Source organism: Lepidothrix coronata, unplaced genomic scaffold (assembly GCF_001604755.1).
Source record: "Lepidothrix coronata isolate B3197 unplaced genomic scaffold, Lepidothrix_coronata-1.0 Scaffold118, whole genome shotgun sequence".
Taxonomy (NCBI): domain Eukaryota; kingdom Metazoa; phylum Chordata; class Aves; order Passeriformes; family Pipridae; genus Lepidothrix; species Lepidothrix coronata.
The window spans coordinates 765,294-785,481 of NW_016690298.1; the positions used below are offsets into that span (position 1 = coordinate 765,294).

Consider the following 20,188-nt stretch of genomic DNA (forward strand, 5'->3'; position numbering starts at 1 on the left):
AGGGGCTGAGGACCGAAGTTGTGCAGGGGTTCTGTGCTGAGCTCTAGGTCTCAACCACATTGCCACACTATCCCCCATGGGCTGGGGCAGGGACACCTGGGGACACTGAGGCACAGGGATGTGCTAGTTGTGATGGTGACAATCCAGGGGGAGCCCACGCGTCTTGGTAGCTCCTTCAAGGCTTCAATCCAGCAAGCCCTTACCACACTACCAGGAAAAGATACTTCACCTTGTCCCATCCACTCCTCACTCAGGCTCACTCTTCTGCAGTCCTGCTTGCCTGTCCCTTCATCTGCCCCCTCCCCTTACTGAAGTGTCCCTGGGTCTCACTGCAGAGACGTCACTGGCTCCCACCATTCCTGTCCCATGGTATCACTACCCCCTGCCCCCACCCTGGGAAAGGGTTAATCAGCAGCCAGGGAGACAGGGTAATAAATAGCCGTTATCTTGGTAATGAGCGGACATTAATTAGAGCCCAAGGTCTTGGGAGGAGCAGCTGATTTATCCTGTCACCCTGGGAGCAGGTTAGGAGCTGACTCCATGGAAAGGCCATTACCAGGGAAGAGGTGAGGCTGTGTTGCTGGGGCGGAGTGCGTGTGTCCCACCCTTTCACCCCCAGAGCCCAGATCTGACTCTATTCCCTCACAGGGAGAAACTTCGGCCTTGGGACAAGACCTGGTAAAGCCAAAACAGAAGGTCCTGGAGTTGACAGGAAAAAGCAGGGCTGGGAAATCCCCCTGTGTGCCCAGCGAAAGCGGTGCCGGGGGAAGCGAGCCTGGCTGTGCCAGAGATGTGTGGCACAGGACACAATGTGCTGGAGTGGTGTGCTGAGCAAGGGCTGGGGGAGTCGGGGCATGAGGAAGCAGCAGGAAGGATAGTGCGGATTCAGTCACTTCCCTGCTTTCCTGGATGACTCCTGTGCTGAGCTATACGAGATGCTGGCTGTTTAGCCTCTCTCCACAAAAGCCAAGGCCTGGGGTGAGGACAGGACAGATACTGATGATGAGCCAAGGTGCACCCTCATTTGGGGGCAGTAGGATGAAGGAGATCTTTGTGTGGGTCCTGTGGGATCATGGTGTTTCAGGATCAGGTATTTCAGACTGATCAGGGACTAACAGGACTGGAAATGAAGCAGTCATACCCTGAGTTCTTCTGAGAAATAGATCTGAGTGACTGGGTGTCTCTGTTCCTCCAGTGCATATGTTTACAAGGCAACAAGCCCTCTGTCTCCACACCCGAGCACCTCTGCAGTGCATCGCTGAATCCCAGGAAGACAACAGCTAACAGAAGGGAGCCTTAGGGCATCTCTTGCCTGTCCACTGCAGCCCTACTATGGCTGATCCTACATGATGCTGGTACCCAACCCTCAGCAGTGTGCTGGGATCTGGTGTGATATGCCAGAGCTGCCCTGGCTGTTTCCGCCGGGGGAGGCACCCTCCCTTCCCTGCCAGCCTTCCCATGCTGGTTTACTATCCCCGTGCTCCAGGGTGGGAGCTGTTAACACATTTTTCTGCTCAGCCTTGCCATGTCCCATCAGAGATGAAGCTGCTTATTTGAGAAATTGCTTGGCTAAATAAACAGCTGCCCAGAAATCCCTGCAGGAGGCTGTCTGGGAGGGACTGAGCCATGTTTGCTTTGCCTGTTAACCCCTTCAGTGGGGGCAAGTACCTGGGGCTCCATGCAGAGGGAAGGGTGACAGTTGGGTAAGGGGAGAAGGGGGCGTGGGATTTCTGCCTTCCAGGACAGATCCCTGCCTGTTGGATCAAGCAGCTGATGTGCCAGGATGAAGAAGGTCTCAAGAGCCTGCAGCTGGCTCAGAAGTCTCCACAGTGGGCAGGAGCCAGCTGACCCATGTGAGAGGGGATGCAGGGACACAGCATGGCAGTGACTGAGCACAGCACCCTGGAAGCAGGCAGGGAGGTTGCTTCATTGACTAGTCTGCTGTCACCATCAGAGCAGGGAGAGTCCCCTAAAGACAGATGAGGAGCCCCTATGAGCATTTTTGCAGACAGCTGCTCTGTGTGGATGCCTCTGCCAATGTTTCTGTAGAGGGCACAGCCACCAAGCAACCTGGGACCTCAAGGCTGGCTGTGCCAGGTCTGACACAGGCTGGGCTCAGCTCCCATCGCTACAGGGCTGATTAAGACCTATTATCTGGTTGGTTAACAGCCGCAGGCCATGCACAGGTGACTTCAACTGTTCATTTAGCCACAAATCATCACTGGACTGGCAGTTTATTTACCTTCCCCACCAGCCTCCTGTGGCTTCCCAGACTCCAGAGATAGTGGATGGCCTGGCTGTGAGGGGCAGGGGAAGGGCAACATCCTCCCGTGGGCAATAGTCAGGGCTCCCGCAAAACCTGGGACAGCCCAAACTGGAGTAGACCAGTGGCTGTAACACCCAGCACTTCTTACCAGGGGCTTAGCCTGCTCTGGGATAAGAGAGGGATGTTTCTACAGCCCCTATCATGGGCAAAGAGCTGGGAAAACACTTGTGAGCCGGCTTATATCCTGTATCTCCAGCATCCATGGTGCCTCCAGGCTGTATTTCTTCACTAGCTGGCTACAGACTTTGGAGTGGTGCAAGATGACTTGAGGCACCAGGGCCACAGCAGCAAGATCTCTGTCTCCTCAGACATGCTTTAATCAAGGTTGTTGCACTGTAGGTTTCTTACAGAGAAGTAATTTCTAAACATGGAAAGCTCTGGGGACTGTGACCTGGTGAGTAGTTAATGCTCAGAAAATGGGTACAGCCATCCTGGGGACAGGGAGATCTTTCAAGGCTTAAAAGCTTAAATGGCCTGGGTAGAAATTAGGGTGCCTGTCACCTCTCTGTGACAGGCTATGCATTGGTTCCTGCACAGTCTCTGTGTCAAAGGTAACTTCTATTGACTCAGGGCAGGGGGTGACCCAAAGCCGCCAGAAGGACCTGGTGCTAAATTGTGCATCTAGGAACGGCCAAAATGAGAGGTTAAGTGAAAATCGAGACACCTCAGCATGGGTCATGTCATATCTGATATCTGGAAGGAAGACTCGTTTCTGGGAAAATGGAAGTCTGGTCCCAGTCGGAAATTTTTTTATTAGGGTATGGATTTTCCTCGGCACCCTTGGCTTTGATCTTGGGGCAGTTTGGTTTGCTGAGGGACATTACGTTGCTTCCCAAGGTGATACCGAGGAAGTAGTGAGGCTGTAAAACTGAACTGTGCTCCCAAATACTACTTGTGACCCCGATGGCTTTTTTTTGAGGGCTCGGATACTGCTGGCGACAGATTGGGGAAGTATGTGAAGTGATGTAAGTAGTGTTGTGGGGCTGTAAAGCTGCTGAAAACTTATGTGCGCCAGAGCTGGGTGTCTTTGGTGGCCATGTGAGTGTCAGCTCTTCTAATTTTACTCCTGCTGTTTGACCTCACATGGATGGGAGTCTCAATGGAAACAATCCATATGAGGCTATGGACACAGCAAAGAGCTCCAGTTGTCTATACAGGCACCTTCCCATCAGCAACAAAAGGCTTTGCAGGGTTTACGTGTACCTGCATGGATGCTGCTGTGACTGCTGCTTTCAGGTGACTGAAGGAAGACTGAGCTCTGAATGCCCACAAAATCCAGAAAATCCCCCCAAAATACCTGGGCTAATTAAAGACTCCCAGGAAGCTCTGGGCTGTGTGAACACTCACAGTGCTGCCCATTGTCCAGCAAGGGATGCTATGATCAGACCCTCCAGAGAGGTGAGGGAGCTGGGGAACCTTGCTGCTCTCTGGGCACAAAGGACCTGTTGCTGGTTTGTGCTTGTTGGACTGAATAGTCTAAGTGGTTAAAAGCGGAGGCATCTTTAGAGCACACTGAACATGAGGTGCATCAGGCAGGGGACAAATGGAGATGTTGACAGGATGGGCTTGAGCCAGAAAAGGACGAGGAGATGAGAAAAGCACCCTGACTGGTTCAGGGCTTTCAGCCTGTCCATCTAGCTGCATATGGGGCTCAGAAGATCTGTCCTGGATGTGCTCAAGATCTCCCACAGCAGCAAGGTAGCGTGCGCTGGCCAGTTTCACAGACGTTGGGAGGGCTCTGCTACCATGGGGTGAGCAGAGGAGGCCATGGGGTAACAGCATAGGGTGAGCTGTGGTGGAACTGGGAGAAATATGGTGCTGACTGGGAACATCCTGCCTTAAACTTCACCTCATCCTGAACTGGGGTTGTTTCTTAGAACAGCTTCCCTCCATAGTGCTCTGAACCCTCAGGCTGGGGGAATGATCTGTATCTCTGGCTCGTATCTTGGGGTGTGCCACTTGTGGCTGATGTTCAAGGTTGCCTTAGACCTTCCTATGAATGAAGGATGCTGGGCAGAGGTAAGGGGCCAGGCCATAGTCATGTTCACTTACTACAGTCCTCAGATCTAGTTAGCAAACAGGTGAGCTGTCACCAGAGGATCTGATGGATGGCAAAGAGAGTTCCCTCCTTCCTGAGGCGGGAAATGAAGCTAATCAGACCTTGGACACCTTAATCCAGCTCTGATCTGATTAATGACCCTGAAGACTGTGAACTCATCAGCACCCTGGCATCTATCACTGCCTTGCATCCTGCCCCTTCTGCTGTCCGCCATCCAGCCCGGCTCTCCTGTTCACAACCCTGGACTCTGCCCGGCATGGCATGGGCTGCGTGCCACCTGCTCCAGTCCTGGACAATCCTCTTGCAGGGTTCCAGTGTCTAGTCCAAGTGTCTTCACTTGGAGAAGGGAATTCCTTCCATCATTTTCCTACATTTCTTTATTGTGATTTTTCTTTATTTCCACCCAGGTTTTATGGCTGTGTCAGCAAAGATTTGCTTGTGCAATTCAAAGGCTGCAGCTTTGTTGGTTGTACTTGCATAACCCCAGGATGGGCTGCTGATCCTTGAGGGAGTTGCTTGTCTTTGGAAAGCCTCCTTGGGTAGTGAAGGGGACTTCCATGAGGACAGTAAGGCTGTGACCCAGACCCTTCGTTCAAGCTACAGTGGGTACAGTCACAAACAGTCTCAGGGCTTGGCAGGGGTTACCTGGGCTCTCCTGGACTTGCTACCTGCCTGTTACCCCATGGTTGTCACTGAGATGGTGATTTCTCTGTTGTGCCCCAGTCTTTGCCCTGGATCTCAAGGTATGTTCCCTGTGCAGAGCTAACAAGCCATTGCAATCCCCAGAGTCAGTCCTGAGGGCTCAGATAAGAAAACGATGGCTTCCCCCTTGCCGCTGTCACCAGTGCAGGCTACTGCCCTGCAGTGGAAGAGTTGTTCTACTTCCACTGTGATCTCTGTTCCCTGTGCTTGGGAGTCAGTCTGTTCCATTCCTCCCCAGATCTTGTCCTGTCCATGCCTGATGCTCGGCAGTGCTGGCTACTCGCAGTGGGAGAGAGAGAGAAAGGGCTTGGCAGGGATGTTGGTTTCTGTCCTGGGCAAGTGGAGAGGGATGAACTGGGGGGGAGGAAGGAGGGAGGTCCCTACAACCTCCCTGATGGCGGAGAGGGTAGAGGAGCAGGCGCAGCTGAGTTGAGGTGAAAAGGAACACTGTTCCACCTTCAGTACCTTCTGTCCAAATTGGGGGTGTTACTGTGGGGTGACATCCACCCCAAATCCCCTTCTGAGAAAATCCAGCTCTAGACTGTCCGTGTGGCTGATTTCTGCCCTCCTCTCTCCCAGAAAGGCATCTGGAAAAGGGCTGTTGTGTGTCTGTCTGCACATAAGGATTTTGGACCGCCCAATGAAGTTGTTTGAGGCTAGACTCAGGCAATGGAAGGAGGAAGTTGTTACACACATGGGAGCTTTGAAGCTCCCTGCAACAGGGTGAGGTGTGTGTAGGGAGATCAGCAAGTTGCATGGGCGTAAGGAAGAGAAGTCCCTGAGGTTACTGAGCAGAGAAAAGAAGGAGGCTGAGGAAGGCCCCATATGCCCCTGCCTTCCTCCTCTCTGGGCATCTGCTTGCAGCCTCTGTGGGACACAGGATACAATGGAATGGACCCATCTCTTCCTCAGGGAATAGAGCAGAGCTGAAAATGCTGAAGGGAGAAGAAATACAGGGGTAGGAACTCCCTTTAGCCATTATAACATTTAGGCAGGACAATAGCAGCTGTCTTACTTTTCTTCCAAAGAGTAGGACATGCCATTGGGCACCAACAAGAAGAGGCTTGTCTCACTGTGTCAGCAGGACACAAAAAAGTGGGACCCAGAGACACACAGGCACAGACCCTCAATGGCAGCGATCACTGATGCACTTGCATACACTCTGCCTCTCCCTGAAGGCCAGTGTTACGGGGTTTGGGCCAGCTCTGCTCCTGTTCACCCACAGTTCCCAGACCAGCCAAGGCTTTCCTCTCTACCTTTCCAAGGTGCCACTGTCTAAGCTGTGGGCACCTGCTCTGTTGGCATCTTGAACAGACATGAGTGATGGAGGGTTGTTGACCCTGTGTGTGTCCAGCTCAGGTCCATTGATCTCCCTGGCTCAGAGCGATGCAATGGGAAATGGCACAGCTGGGCATTGGTGATGATCCCTGGTGCACAGGGTATGGAGGAGCCTGCTAGTGAGCAACTGCCTCTCCTGCCCTTCCAGCCAGGCATTCTGCCCTCCAAGTGCCTGGGGGCTTCATTGAAGCCCAGCAGGGCTTTACCTACACGTGCTGAAGTCTGTCTAGTCTCTCCAGGTCTCCTCCAGCCACCGCAACCACAGACCTGCTTCTCTGCCATAGGGCTCTGGATCAGGATGATGGGCTCAGCACCCTGGGTGGTGGGTCCTTCAGGCTAGGGGACCCCCGAGTGTGAAGGGGCTGGGCTGGACTATGAGGCTAAGGAAGGGGCAGGGTCAGGCCCTGGCATGTGCCCGCTGCTGCAGCCGGGAGCTGAGGAAGCCGAAGGAGGGCGGCCGGGCCGGCGGGGCGGGGGGCCGGAGCCGAGCCAATGGGGAGCTGGGGCAGGTGGAGGGGGCGTTAAAACCCCCCCCGATGCCGGCGGGTGAGCGAGTGCCCGGGAGGCGGAGCGGAGAGGAGGGTTGCCCTCGAGGGCAGCCGCGCTGAGCGCGGCGCGGCGAGGCCCCGCGGGTGGATGCCCGCCGGTGCCGGGGCTAGCCCGGGGCTGGCCGGCCGGGCTGTGCCCTGGCAGGGGAACGGCGGGGCGCTCGGAGGCTCGACGGCTCCGCACGGGGTAGGGCTATGCACAAGCCCATGGAGAAGTCCCAAAACTTCCGCATCGAGGCGCTCCTGGCCGAAGAGCCGGCGCGGAGCGCCTCCCCGTCGGGGCTGAGCCCCGGGAGCCCCGCGGCGAGTCCTGTCCCCGCCGGGCGCTCCGATACCCCCTCACCGCGGGCGCCCCCGGCCGCCGGGCCGCTCGCCCCGGCCGGCTTCCTCCCCAAGCCTGGCTTGCTGCACCTCTCCGGCCCCGGGCTCGGCGCCCTGCCAGCCCTGTACCCGCCCGCCGTGTATCCACTCCCTACCCTGGGGGGACAGCACCCCGCTTTCGCCTACTCCGGCATCCCCCACCTGCCGCCGCCCGGCGCGGAGCACCTGAAGGCGGCCGTGGCCGGCTCCTTCCCGCTGGAGCACTGGATCCGAGCCGGGATGGTGGTGCCGAGGCTCTCCGACTTCCACGGTGAGTGACCCGGGGACCGACTCTCCCGTGAGGCGGAACACGGCTCTCGCCCCTTCCAGCCCCCAGGGGTCTCCGCCAACACATCGCGGTGCAGGTCCCTTAGGGAACTGAGGACTGAGGTTTTCCAAACCCGCCCTTTCGAGGCTCCCCGGCCGTTCGGGTCGGGACCGCTATGCGGGGTTCTTTCAGTGCCTAGACCCGCTCCCAGCCCGGCAGGGTTCGGGGTCCCACTGCTGCGTTAACATGACTCGCCGGAGGCTGCGGGGCCCCGGGAAACCCATCCGAAGGGCAAAGTCTCGCCTTATCCCGGCGCAGTGCTCCGGAACAGCCCGGAGGGGCACTGCCCGCGCCGCTGCCGGCAGAGCCGAATCGCTCTCAGGCCGAGCAAACCGCGCCGACCCCGCCTGCCAGCCCCGCACGGCCGCCGCGGGCTTGTTGGGCTCCGCCGTGGCAGGAAGGAAACGAAAATAAAGAAGGGGCAGCCAGAACCTGCACTGGAAAACGAATAAATTCCGCCTGCTGTGGTTGGGAACGAACCCGCGGGATGCGCTGCCGGATTGGACCCCCCTGCGGGAACGGGCAGGGGATCCGTGTTCTGCCCGCCGTCGCGCTCGGCTCGTGGGGGTGAGGGGCCGGTGAGTCCATCGGCCAGGGGGCCCGACAGTGTGCTCGGCTCTAGACCTGCCCCGGTCCCTCCTGGTGGGTACGACCAGGGCTACAGGAAGCCGCCGTATCCTACATTGCAATGATGGGCCACGGGTGGGAAGGGTCCTGCAGGGCACGGACGGCACAAGGCTTCAGGGTCCTGTCCCGTTGGGGACTGTCACTGGCATCCCTGGCAGTGTGACTTGGACTCTGCCCTCTGCTTGTGGTGATCAGAGCTCTGGTCAGCGCAAAGATGGTCCGTAGACTAAGAGTGGCTGGTTAATAGCCCCCTGGCAGAGTATCCAGATTTATTGGCTGAATGTAGCATCTTAATAACTTGGGAGCCCATTTATAAAATAGTAGTAATAAAAAACAAGGCTGGAAAAGTAATTTAATTGATAAACTGGCTGAATGCATAATAGTACAAAAATGGAGAATTAACATGAAAGGTCCCATTTGTTGCTCCTTCCTCAAATTACTCCTGGACAGGTTAAAGGGAAGCAGACTGTTTTCTTCCCCATTCTGTTTCCCTTTCCCTGGACTTTAGGTTACGTACATTTGTGAATCTAGAGGTGTAGAATAAGCTTCTGGTGCTGTGGGCTGTGTGTGTTCTTCAAGCATGTCATTAAGACAAGAAAAAAGAAATCTCTATTTGTTAGGTGTTAAAACACCTTCCTGCTCTTCTGCAGAGGCCATGTTATCCTTGAAAGGTCTGGGTCTGTCAGTGTATCTCAGCATCCCGTGGCTTAATGCAGGGTTATGTTTCACCAGAGTGGGAACACACCACTGCATCTGCTCCTGTGGCCCTGAGTGCAGCTTCTGGCTGGGATAACACAGAGGTATTTGTGCATCAGCCCTACTCCTCTCAAGTGCAGGTTCTGCTCTACAGCTGGTTATATCTAAAACCTCACCAGAAGGAGAGAAATCCCAAATTATGGGCATGAGAACAGCTTGTGGAGGGAGGTTTTGGGTTGTGCAGAATGCACTAGAACAGAATGTCAATGGATATCGTGGGAAGCGCTGAAAAGGGCTCTTATGGAAGCTCGGAGGGAGGAAAAGCAATCTCTGACCCAAATATTACTTGACTGGGTTTTGGAGTAACCAAAACAATGTAGACACATGGGATGTAACAAGGATGGAGCAAAAGCTGACAAAGCTGTAGATTTTTAAGTCAGAGTGATCACTGCCTCAATCCATATCCTTACTAAAATGTTTTTGCTCACAGTTCTGGGGAGCCCTTTGCAGTGGGGATGCTTTCTCTCCAGAATGTCCTGTTTAGTATTCCAGTGGTTCTTCTGCTGTGCAGGACAGAACCTCATCCATCTTCAGATCCTTGTTTAAGTCCATTGGGAACATTAGGATTCTCAAGTGTGTCCTCAGCCCTTGCTCTTGGTGGGCTCACTGAAGCTCTGAAACCTGGTTCCTTTGCCTTGTCCTTGTACTCACTAATGCTGGCCCCAGCTGCATTTTATGGCTGTGTCTGGCCTCATACTGCCCAGTGTGCTGGCCATGGTGTAGGGACAGGGACAGGAAGGGGCACTTGCTTAGGATGTGCTGCTTCCATGGCCCTTCCTCATCTCTCTGAGAAGGGCGGTGGGCTGGGCTGTAGCCTCACACTGTTGGCACAGGGCTCCTGGGCTGCCTGTAGTTTTATGGGAGTCCCTATCCCACCACTCAGCCTAGACAGACAGATGGACATACCTACCTGGCTGAAGTTTCCAGAGGGACTGAGTACAAGTGTCCACAGTGCTGGTGCCAGTCATGTTTAACGCTCTCATAGCAGTAAGAGATGAATCTGAAAGCTTCCTAGGACATGTTATGGATCATTCCAGAGGGAGATCAACCTTGTGAACCTTTTTATAGGGAATTCCAGGACTTAATTCTGGAATAAATTCCTTCTTTAGCTGCATGTGTAGAGAAGTTTTGCAGGTACGGTCTAGTTTGGTCTCCTGGGTACAGTCAGGGTGGGGGAAGGAACAGGATAGCCCATGAACCGAAGCCACAAACTCTGTGGTTATGCATTGCACACATTCTCCCTGCTCTCACCTCTGTATGGGGAGACAGTCTGAGATGGTATCCTTAGGAACCTGGCCTGGGCTTGGGTGCTGGGATTGCTCAGAGCAGTGCTCCTGGCTGTGAGGCAGGCGGGTGCTGTGCTTCTCTCTCTGGCTCCTGGTGCAGAGCTGCATGCAGTGCCTGGCTGCCTCTGCTGCAGTGCGGACTGAGAGGGTAGTGGGAAGGCCTGGGTGCAGGAGCAGGCATGCCCTTGCTGCAGATGTCAGGGATGCTGCCTGCCCAGGCTTTGCCATCCCCAGCCTGGGTCCCTGTCCTGGGGTTTTGAGCACCTCCTGAACTGCACAGAGGTAGCATTTGGCACCGGAGTGCTGTGCCTACCAGTTTTACTGGGAGCTATGATTCATTTGCCAGTGTGGAAATGCAGCACAGCAGTGGGAGCCAAGTGCAGAGACCCACGTCAGCCAAGAGCTGTAGGAGTGAGGAACAGTGATACACAGCTGTAGACTCTCAGAGCAAATGATCCCTGCTGGGGACCTGGTGCTTAGATGGCTTTCCTTGCACACAGCTTCCCTGCATCGCCTACTCACACCTTGATGGCCTGGAGCCCAATTCAGATCCTGCTCATGGTGGCAGAGAGCTTGTTGATGGGTTGTGCTGGGCTAGGAGAGGGGACAGGATAAGTCTTATCAAACGTCTTCAAAAATCAACGCCTTCCAAGGCTCACCAGGTGCACAGTGGTCTGGTGTCAGCAGGAAATACGTGCTGGGAAACAGCTGGCAAGCAGCAATCAAGGTTAAATTGTGGAGCAAGCAAGGGGCTAGTAGAGATAGCAAGTGCCCTTACACATGCTGCCCCACGGATAATGGCCGGAGCTGCTGACAGGCCAGGAGGAGCCTTTGGTGATGGCCCTGACAATGATGAGACCACTTCTCTCCCTTCCAGCTCTGACATCTGGAGAAACACCTCCAAAGCAGTTAGGGTGCTAATTTCCTCTTCTTTATCTGCCAGCACACAAAGTTAAGTGAACTATAGCTAAACAAACCAAATTAAAACCAAGTGAGTTAATATCAACCTAGGATTACTCTTGTTATCAAGTAGACGGAACTGTGTCAAATAAACCAACAATTTTTTATAAGCTTTATCTAATTATCCAGGAGGCAGCTGCCTTGTAGAGCTCCTGGCCTCAGACTCGGAGGGTATTCCCAGCCACAGGCCGAGCAATTTATTTACTGATACTTCAGCCAAATGCCAGGCACCCATCAAGGGGTCTAAGCCCTGCCAGGCTGAAGGGATGTTAAGACAAGCTCTGATCTTGGATACAGTGCTGGAAGAGATGGTTGAGCAGATAGTAAATCCTTTGGCAAACAAAGGTGTGATGCTGAGGCACTCAGTGGTCTTCTGGTAGGAACTGGATAAGGGGGAGAGCCTTTCCAAAGGGTTATTCTTTCTATGGGATGTTGGTTGTGATGCGGATGGGTTCATAGCTCAGCTGACACTGACTGGAGGAGGTAAGCCCTGCGGGGGATGCTTCCTGTGCATCCCTTGGAAGGATTCTGTCCATGTCAATGTGACAGCCTGCCATAGGACAGGAAGGGACAGGATTCCACAAAGCACACTGGCAGGACAGGCTGGAGCTACCAACAGCCACAAAGCATTGTCTCCTCTTTTCGTGGGAAACTGGAACCTACTTCATTCCCTATTTCATTTCAGTCTCCACTTCCTCCTTCTGCTTTTGCTCCTTCCCCAGTGAGAAACTGCGGACCCTCTTCCTCCATACTCTCCCTACACAAAGAAGCCCTTCAGGTAAGCTAACAGCAGAGCTGAGGCCAGAGATGTTGTTCATTCAGGTCCACAACAACCTGCTGCTGTGGGTGGCTGAAGGTCAGCTGTGTTGGTTTGGGTTTGCCCCACCTTGTCTGCAGGCAACAAGTCATAGTGGGGAGCACTGATGATGGATAATAATAGCTGTTGAAGGGTGTACTGTCAGAGGAGGTCACAGGTTAGGTGGCCAGCAACCTGTGCAGGCTGGCCTTTGGACTGGTGGTGGTGGCTTGAACTGTATGACAACACCAGAGAGGGGTTTAAGGGCTGGGTTTTTCTTTTCAGCACTGGAGCAGGAGACACGGTGGGTTTCCAAGGAGGTCAAGGTCTGTACAATCTTTGTAATGGACACCACTGCACTGAGCCTGAATTGGACACTAAGAAGGAGAAATGGGGACTGGCAGACACACCATGCTCCAGCCGCCAGTCCCCTGCATTGGTAGTCATTTGGGTTATATCCCTTTTGGATTTATTTGACTTTTGGGCAAACTTTCTGTTCTTCTTTTCCCTACTGGACCATGCAGTTCTTAGCACCTTACCTGGAGAAGAGTGAGTTGCTTGAGGGGGTGTTGTTAAAGCAAGCTGCCTTCCAGCCTCCTCTGAAGCTGGAAAGATCTGCACTGCTTTTGGGATAGATACTTCTGTACCTTCACTCCTTCCTACATGTGGTTGCAGTCTGGCCACATACGACCTTGCAAGAGGGTGCACAGAGGAGCCTTTTGGGGTGGTCTGAAGGATTTCTGTGCTCCCCGAGGCCGGGACTCAATGCCCTAGGAGTGAGCCCTGGGCTCTCTGCTATGGAGTGGGGAGTTTAAACTGGGAATATGATATTTATTCACCCCTGGACCCTTCAGCTCCAAAAAGCATAGGACTCTTGGATTGCTGGATGCTGAGATGTGGGCACACCCTCTTCCCTTCTCTTTCCCCAAAACATCCTTTACAGACCATGCCCAGAAAGAGTAACTGCTCAGAGGGACCCTTGCCTAACCCAGTATGGCCAGCCTGTGCAGTGCAGCCCCTACAATGGGGAGGGACTGGGGCATCAGGTGCTCCAGCCACCCTCTTGTCTCTGTCAGCAAAGGGGGCTTGCTGGGAGCCAGAGTCATTGGGCTGCTGGACACTGCCTGGGACTGCTTTGTGCCTCCCACCAACACAGACTGAATTAATTTCTTCTCTGGTTCTTTCTGATGCACCTCTGCCCTTTCCCTCAATGAGGAGCTGCAAAGTGTGTTGGCTTGGGCTGCCCCATCCCTGCAGATGCTAGTTCCCATAACACCTCCTTTTCCCAGCCAAAGGGAGCCTTTGCAGGTCTGTTTGGTCCCATGTCTCCATTGAGGATTTGTGCAGCCAGAGCATCCACAGCCAGCCAGAGCCCAGACAGCTGCCGAACTCTGCAGAGCTGAGCAGTCTTTCATGTGACATTCCTATTTGTCCTGGAAATCCTTTGAGCCTCTCATTTGATTTTAGCCTTGAATATCTTTTGTATGCAAAATAATGCACTGCATGTGTGAGAGCCATTGGCACAGCCTGTCTCTATTTAATCCCTAGTATAACTTCCCAGTAGCTGCAAGGTGGGTCCCATAGGCTGTCTCTCCTGGCACTGTGGGGCTACAGGCACAGTAGAGGTTGTATCTGTCGTGCTCTCACAAGGAGTTTGCACAGCCCCAGTCCAGCCTGTGCTCTGTCTGATTGACCCATACCACCCAGCCTCCAGCTACTTGGTATCAAACCTGGATTGTGATCAGTTAATGCCCCTTTCATAAATTCCTGCCTCATGCGTCACTGCTGTGTTTTTGAAGGGTTTGGTGGACACCTCAGGAGATGGGCAGGTGGGATCAAAGCTGGAATCTGGGGAAGATAACAAGAATGGTGCCCCATGCCCAGCAAAGTGGGTGAGCTGGAGTGGCCCTTGCCAAGCAGGGGCACAATGAGGCCACAATGCTCTATCATATGTCCCTAGATGCATCAGCAGGGCTATGCCAAGGACCTTTCCCATTAGTGGCCCCCCACGCTGCTCCAGCACTTTACTCCTGACTGCAAACCCCTGGGTTTGATTGCCGCTTCAGTGGTGGGAGAAGCAGTAAAAGCTGAACCCCGGGGGGACAATAAAGCCATCGGAGAGGAGATAAGGAGGGATCAAACAGAGCGCAGCAGCCACCCCGTGCTGGACTCTCAAAGGTTTCTTTGTTCCCGCTGCCTCCTGGTTCAGTGCCGCACTGCCTTCAAGGGCTGCGAGTGAGATAGCAGGGCTCTTGGGCAGCCCTGCTGCCGCAGCCCCTGGCAGTTGAGCTGCCACCTGTGCGGCCCAGCAATAAAAAAAAGAGGATTAATTTCAGTCACAGGACTGATCCTCGTTGCACACTGAGGCCTGATAACGTATCTCACTGGTTCCTATCAGTCAGGCAATAAAGCCATTATTGGGATGGGAGATGACAGGAGACACCTTCCTCCTCATCCCAGGTTTGCTGAGGGGATGTCCCCCTCTTGCTCTTCTGTCTCCTGACTCCCGCTTACTGTCTGCTCCACAGCTGCCCCACAGTCTGGCTTGATGGGGAAGTGCCGCCGGCCCCGCACAGCCTTCACCAGCCAACAGCTCCTGGAGCTGGAGAACCAGTTCAAGCTGAATAAGTACCTGTCCAGGCCCAAGCGTTTCGAGGTGGCCACGTCGCTGATGCTCACCGAGACACAGGTACCTTGGTCCTGGGGAAATGGAGCATAGCACCATGCAGCTGTATATGAGGAAAGTCAATGTCATGGGCAATGCTGATGCCATCAGCCCTGCACCCCAATGCTCCCATCAGTGCCCCTTCCAGGACATCTTCTGCAGAGACCTGCCTGGTGGGTTCCAGGCTCTTCTCTTTTGAAGGGCACTCCAGAATACTGCTCTTTTTATCCATCACCCCCAACTTGGGTTTCAGAGTCTTCCCATCCCTCAGCATGCTGTGGGAGGGGGCTTTTTGTGGGGCTAAAATGAAAATGTCCCTGTGCATGTCCTTGGCCATCCTGTGGAGGCCAGATGAAGGGAAGGGAGTAGTCCCCCAGTATTCCTCTCCCCATGACAACTTCAGTCTCTTTGCACAGACCCGCAGCACCACAGAATGCCCCACAGCAGAGAGGCTTTGGGGGGACCCTCCATACAGGGAAGGTGGGAGAGTGGGGACAGAATGGGGCGGGGGACACACTCTCTCCTCTGGGGGCTTTCCCTTTGCAGGTGAAGATCTGGTTCCAGAACCGCCGCATGAAGTGGAAACGGAGTCGCAAAGCCAAGGAGCAGGGGGCTCAGGCAGAGGCTGACAAGCAACGAGGGCTCAGCAAAACCTGCGAGAAGCTGCTGCCCAGCGAGCCTCAGGGACAAGCTGCCGAAAGCCCCGAGTTCATGGGGCACAGCCCTGACTCAGGCTTCCTGCACTGCAGCACTACCGAGCTGAACTACGGCCCCGATTCCTCCTGCTCAGGGGGCGAGGAAGAGGAAGAGGAGGAGAATGAAATGGGTGCCACGGAGAGCAAGATCGGCTCTGTGTTGTGAAAGACGAATGGAGCCAGCCAGGAAGAGGGGCTGGGCTGTGGTGTGGGGGTTCTCTTTGCTGGCAGACACAGACTGTGCCTGGGTAGAGCAGGGGGTGCAGGGCACCTGCCCCCCTTTAACTTATGTGTATTTGGATCCTATTTAACTCGTAAATATTCCTCTGTGTGTATCTGGAGGAGTCCCCACATCCCTCCTTTATAAAGATGTTATCTGGATGCTTGTGCTTTTCCTTAGGGGATGGGAGGCTCTGCCCCTCTCCTGTTACTCTGCTGTCCTGCCAGGGTCCCTGGGGGAAAGGGTGGGGAGAGCAAACTTGCACAGCTGGCAGCCTGCTGGTACAGATGGAAGAGAGAGACCATGGACCCTTCTTGGACTGCACTGCCACTTCCTTGCAGATCTGACAGTGCTTGGAGCAACACATCCCAGCTGCCCTTCCCCTTGGTGAATGAAAAGCTGTGAAGGAGGATTCCCAGGTTGCCTGCCAGCCTGCCTTGCCTCCTCCTTCACTGGTAGAATTCCTGGTGGGGTCGGCACTTTGCAGAGCAAATTTTATCTGTCCTGTGAAGCAAAGCTCTCAATCCCTTTCTGGGCTCGTTTCATGATGCTCTTGGAATGCTGCTTGATCTGACTGGGCTCAAATCAACCCCTGGTGGTAGGATGACAACAGACACCCTCTACCACCTCCCTAGAAGCACTAGGGTTAAGCACCGACTCCCCATAACTAAGCAGGCTGCACTTGTTCTCAGAGGATGCTGGAGGGTCCTGGCAGACACTATAGACCTCCTGTGCCTCCTGCACACTTAATTGGGTCTCTCCTTAGGGTGCTGAGGTAGCCGTGAAGGCAGGGGGGCAGCCTGAAGGGCAGCCTTACTTCACCACCCTGGTGCACGTAGTGCTGCAGGAGCATGGCAGACTGGACTGAGTTGTCCCATTCCTGGACAGACCATGATGTCTCTCCTGTCCCACATCCTGCTGTCCTCTCCTCTCTTCTCCCTGTCCCTACCTAGGGGTGACAGGGATGGCTGCTTGCTCTGGGACCTGCAGTGGGGGTGGGAATTGCCGAGGGGCAACATTTTCCGTGGAATCCCGGGTCACCTTTGGCAGACAGTCAGTGATGGATGGGACAGGTAAGCATTGGTGCACCGCCGTCACACCTCGCAGGGCTGGGAAAAGCCTGGTAGCAGCTGGGGGGCAGTATCCTGGGCAAAGGGACAGATACAATGCTTTTGAAACAGGATGGACCAGGGAAGCAGATGATGGGAGAGAGAAGTATGGACACGGATGGATGGATGGATGGACGGACCTGTGTGGGGAGACAGTGACCCGCAGTGGCTGCTGGCAGCTCAGCAGCTTCCCCCTGGATGCATGACATCCTCGGTGCCCAGATCTCCTGTCCTCAAGCAATCCATCATAGGGCACGGTAGGGCCCCACTGCTCACGCGGAAGGTGCCCAGACCCTCGGCGCTGCCCGGTGGGAAGCTCTGGTTCTGAGGAGGCTGCAGCACTTGCTCCAAGGGGGCAGATATGAGCCGTAGGAGCCAGGTGCCAGGAGCCTGTGTTGGTTGGTGTAACATGGAGCAGGAGAGGAAATAATGTGGGGAAGGAGGAAAAAAAGGGCAGGAAAGGAGAAGGGGAGAGGGAAGTATGAACGGATGGTACCCAATTCCCTGCCATTGCCCTGTGAGGACAGCAGACCAGGAGAGACCCATTGCCCAAGGGTAGCTGTGCCCAATACCATCAGGCATGTAGGACTGGGCACAGAGATGCTGGGAGATTCCAGCCCATGGCTGCAGGAGCCTCAGGGCCAAAGACATCTACCACCTGATGTGCAACCTGGTCCTTGTTCAGCGGGGGACCAGACAGGACCATGGGATGGAGCTGGGCACACAGGTGCAGTGGTGACAGGGGTGGTAGAGGCATACAAGAAAAGGCAAGAAGGAAAGCAACAAAAAATGAAGTGCCAGGAAGGAGGAGGGGAGCTGAAGGCATGTCACAGACTTAAAACGTTCACCTTGATGGGCTATGACAGGTTTAATTTCCAGAGTACAATCATTAAAGTGATGGATGGGAAGCGTTCATCTCACGCCTGGCACACTCACGCCTTCTGTGGCTGCAGGAGGGTTTGTTTTGTTGCTGTTATTTATGAGGTTTTTTCTGCAGGAGCCAGGCACTCATCAGTGCTGGGGGGACAGAGGAGGGGACACGATTGATGCAGGAGGAGTTGGGGTGCTGATTTATGGCTGCTTAGCTGGATCACTCATGTTGTAAACACTGACAAATGCCATTAAAGCTGCATCTCCCTCCTGCCTCTGTCCTGGCACCTTCTCTGTGCTGCGGGATGTGGCCAGCCCTGCTCTACACCATACTGCTGCCTGTGCACCCTGGAGGGGCTATATGACCCTCCCCATCGGGAAAACGAGGGTCCCACCTCTTTGAGGGTCATCCAGGGCACTGGGAAGATGTAGGACTGTCCTGTTGTGGTGGTGGTGCCCCATGGGAATAATACCTGGGATACCTAAAAGGGCTGTGCAGCCAGGGCTTCCTAACCTGTTTGCTCATCTCGGCCCCACAACTTCTTGTGACAATGATCACAACTTGTTACTTGTGTCACCAATGCTTTAAGGAACTCAGGGTGTCCTGGCCCCATTAAGGTGACACCCCATCCCTATGGCAGCACTCTCCAGCCTGTTGCACACCATGCCCCCTTGCCCACAGTCTCCTCATCCATCCATCCTGCACACCCACGTACTTCAGAGCCCCCCCTTTGCTGGATCAGCTTTGCACTGTCTCCCTCCCCTGCACCCCTCCTGGGAGAGAGCCCGGGGCTCTCTCCCACACTCCTGCAATGCCTGCACCCCTCCGTCTGCCACCCGCCTCCCTCCATCTCCCTGTCCCTGGACTCCTCATCTTCCCCTGCTCCCCATCTCCCCGCTGGACCCCCGAGAACTTCTGACCTGCTCCCTCGCCCCCTCCATCTGCCCCCGATCCCCTGCTGCTCCCGCCCTCTCTCTCTGCCCCGCTCTCCGCGTCCCTCCGCCGCCCCCTGGCGGCCACCGCAACCCGCGCGGATTGACCCGAGGCGGCCGCCGTCGTCGCTCCGGGAGCGTCCTGTCTCCATGGCAACGCGGGCCCACATGGCGCTGAGCGGCCGGAACTGGCCCGGGACGGTGCCCGAGGCGCCCCGAGCTCCCGGTGCTTCAGGGGGCCGGGTAGGGCTCAGGGGAGTCGGGCTGGCCGTGCGGGCCGCGGGGGGCAGCGGTGGCTCGCGACCCGAGCTCCGCTTCCCGCTCCGGGGCAAGGCGGGGTGATAAAGGAGCGGGCGGTGCCCTGGGGAACTGGGCAGGCGGTCGCTGTGGGGAACACGGCCCTGCCATAGTCATCCATACGGGGTTTTAGTGAGCCAGGCCAGGCTACAAAGCAGGGCTTTGATATACTGGGCTCTGTGGGCCGATAGTGGGCAGGGCTGGGCTGGGCTGGGTTCGGCTCGGCTCGGCTCTGCTCTGCTCTGCTCTGCTCTCCCCTCCCCGAGGAGAGCCCTGCCGCAAGGGCTAGGCTGTGAGTCACGACCACTAGGTCATGGGGACGACGTGGTTTCTGGAGAGGGCTGCACTCACCTGACAAAATGGGGACACAAAGGGGCACGTTGCAGCAGCCCCTACAGGGAAGAGGCTCAGTGACACCCTGAGCCAGAGGAGGGGGCATTGGGTCTCTGGGAGCGCCCAGCTCTTGGCAAAAAAGGCTCTCTGGGTGCAGAAGCAGCATACGTGAGGACTTTTTCCTCTTGTTTCTCAGATGCTTGCTCAGCAGCATGGCAAGCCCCAGAACTCTGACTCTTTTCTGAAGAAGTTCTGTGGCTATGACAGGAAGGTGGACGGAGGATTAAAGGGTGCTTATTGTCGTGGGTGGATTCTCTGGCAGGCAGGGAGAGGAGAGAAGCAGAAAAACGTTTAGCCTTTGCTTCCCTCGTTCATCACCCCGTTTAGTATCTGCTGTTTGGGCTGTGGCCAGGAGGTGTCTCCTCTGGACTCCTGAACCAGGTCTTCTGGTGACTCCTGGAGTTTTGCCGCAGGGTGGCTCCTTTCGTCCTTATCCAGTCAGAAACCTTTAGCATAGAGAAACAGCCGTTTGAGTGATTTCTCCTCCCTTCCCAACTACTATTCCCTAAGGTGTCTGTAAGACAGGGAAAGAAGAAGAAATGCATATTCTGGGGCATTGAGGTGGCTGAAACACTCATTTGGCATGGCTGGGAACTTGGACAAGAGATGATCAGACACCTGACCTTGAAAAATGTTCATGAGAAAACCCAGAAGCTGAGCTACAGGTGCGTGGGAAGTTTGTTTGTCCTTTGTACTCCTCATGCTCTCGCTTCATCTTCATCCCTCCTGCTGTATCAGTAACATCAGCAGTTTTTCTCAGACTCACCTTCCCCCTCTCCCCTTGAGTGCTGTGCTGGAGACAGTGTGTGCACACTTATGTAGCAGGACAGAAACCTGCTAATTCAGAAACACAGCCCTTGTTCCTGGCAGAAGTGTGTTAAATAAAATGCCTTTTTTTAAATTCTGTTTTGCTGATACTT

At 54.9% G+C, this 20,188-nt stretch overlaps 2 protein-coding genes across 9 annotated transcripts in view; both read left to right on the forward strand.

The window, feature by feature from the left end:
• Positions 1-7,168: 7,168 nt before the first annotated feature.
• On the forward strand, positions 7,169-15,792 carry LOC108502391 (motor neuron and pancreas homeobox protein 1-like). Its single transcript, XM_017825294.1, has 3 exons — positions 7,169-7,604; positions 14,615-14,775; positions 15,298-15,792. The coding sequence occupies exons 1-3, from the start codon at positions 7,169-7,171 to the stop codon at positions 15,610-15,612; spliced, it is 912 nt and encodes a 303-aa protein (XP_017680783.1). The 3' UTR covers positions 15,613-15,792.
• Positions 15,793-18,717: 2,925 nt separating this feature from the next.
• Positions 18,718-20,188, forward strand: part of CFAP65 (cilia and flagella associated protein 65) — a 32,304-nt gene continuing 30,833 nt past the window's right edge. For 5 of the 8 annotated variants that reach the window (XR_001876490.1, XM_017825422.1, XM_017825421.1 and 2 more), the window contains exons 1-2: positions 18,724-18,821; positions 19,779-19,933. Coding sequence is in view for 7 of the 8 variants with exons in the window: in XM_017825422.1 (XP_017680911.1) it covers positions 18,729-18,821; positions 19,779-19,933 (248 nt within the window). In the remaining variant the exon portion in view is untranslated. Of the gene's footprint in view, positions 18,822-19,778; positions 19,934-20,188 lie in introns of all 8 variants that reach the window. The other 3 variants (XM_017825426.1, XM_017825425.1, XM_017825427.1) reach the window with 3 other exon arrangements.

Excerpts from the sequence above, each read along its gene's own strand:
- LOC108502391 (XM_017825294.1), top strand. The coding sequence starts at position 7,169 with ATGCACAAGCCCATGGAGAAGTCCCAAAACTTCCGCATCGAGGCGCTC. Across the intron at positions 7,605-14,614 it reads GAGGCTCTCCGACTTCCACG|CTGCCCCACAGTCTGGCTTG; the intron begins GTGAGTGACCCG and ends TCTGCTCCACAG. Across the intron at positions 14,776-15,297 it reads TGATGCTCACCGAGACACAG|GTGAAGATCTGGTTCCAGAA; the intron begins GTACCTTGGTCC and ends TTCCCTTTGCAG.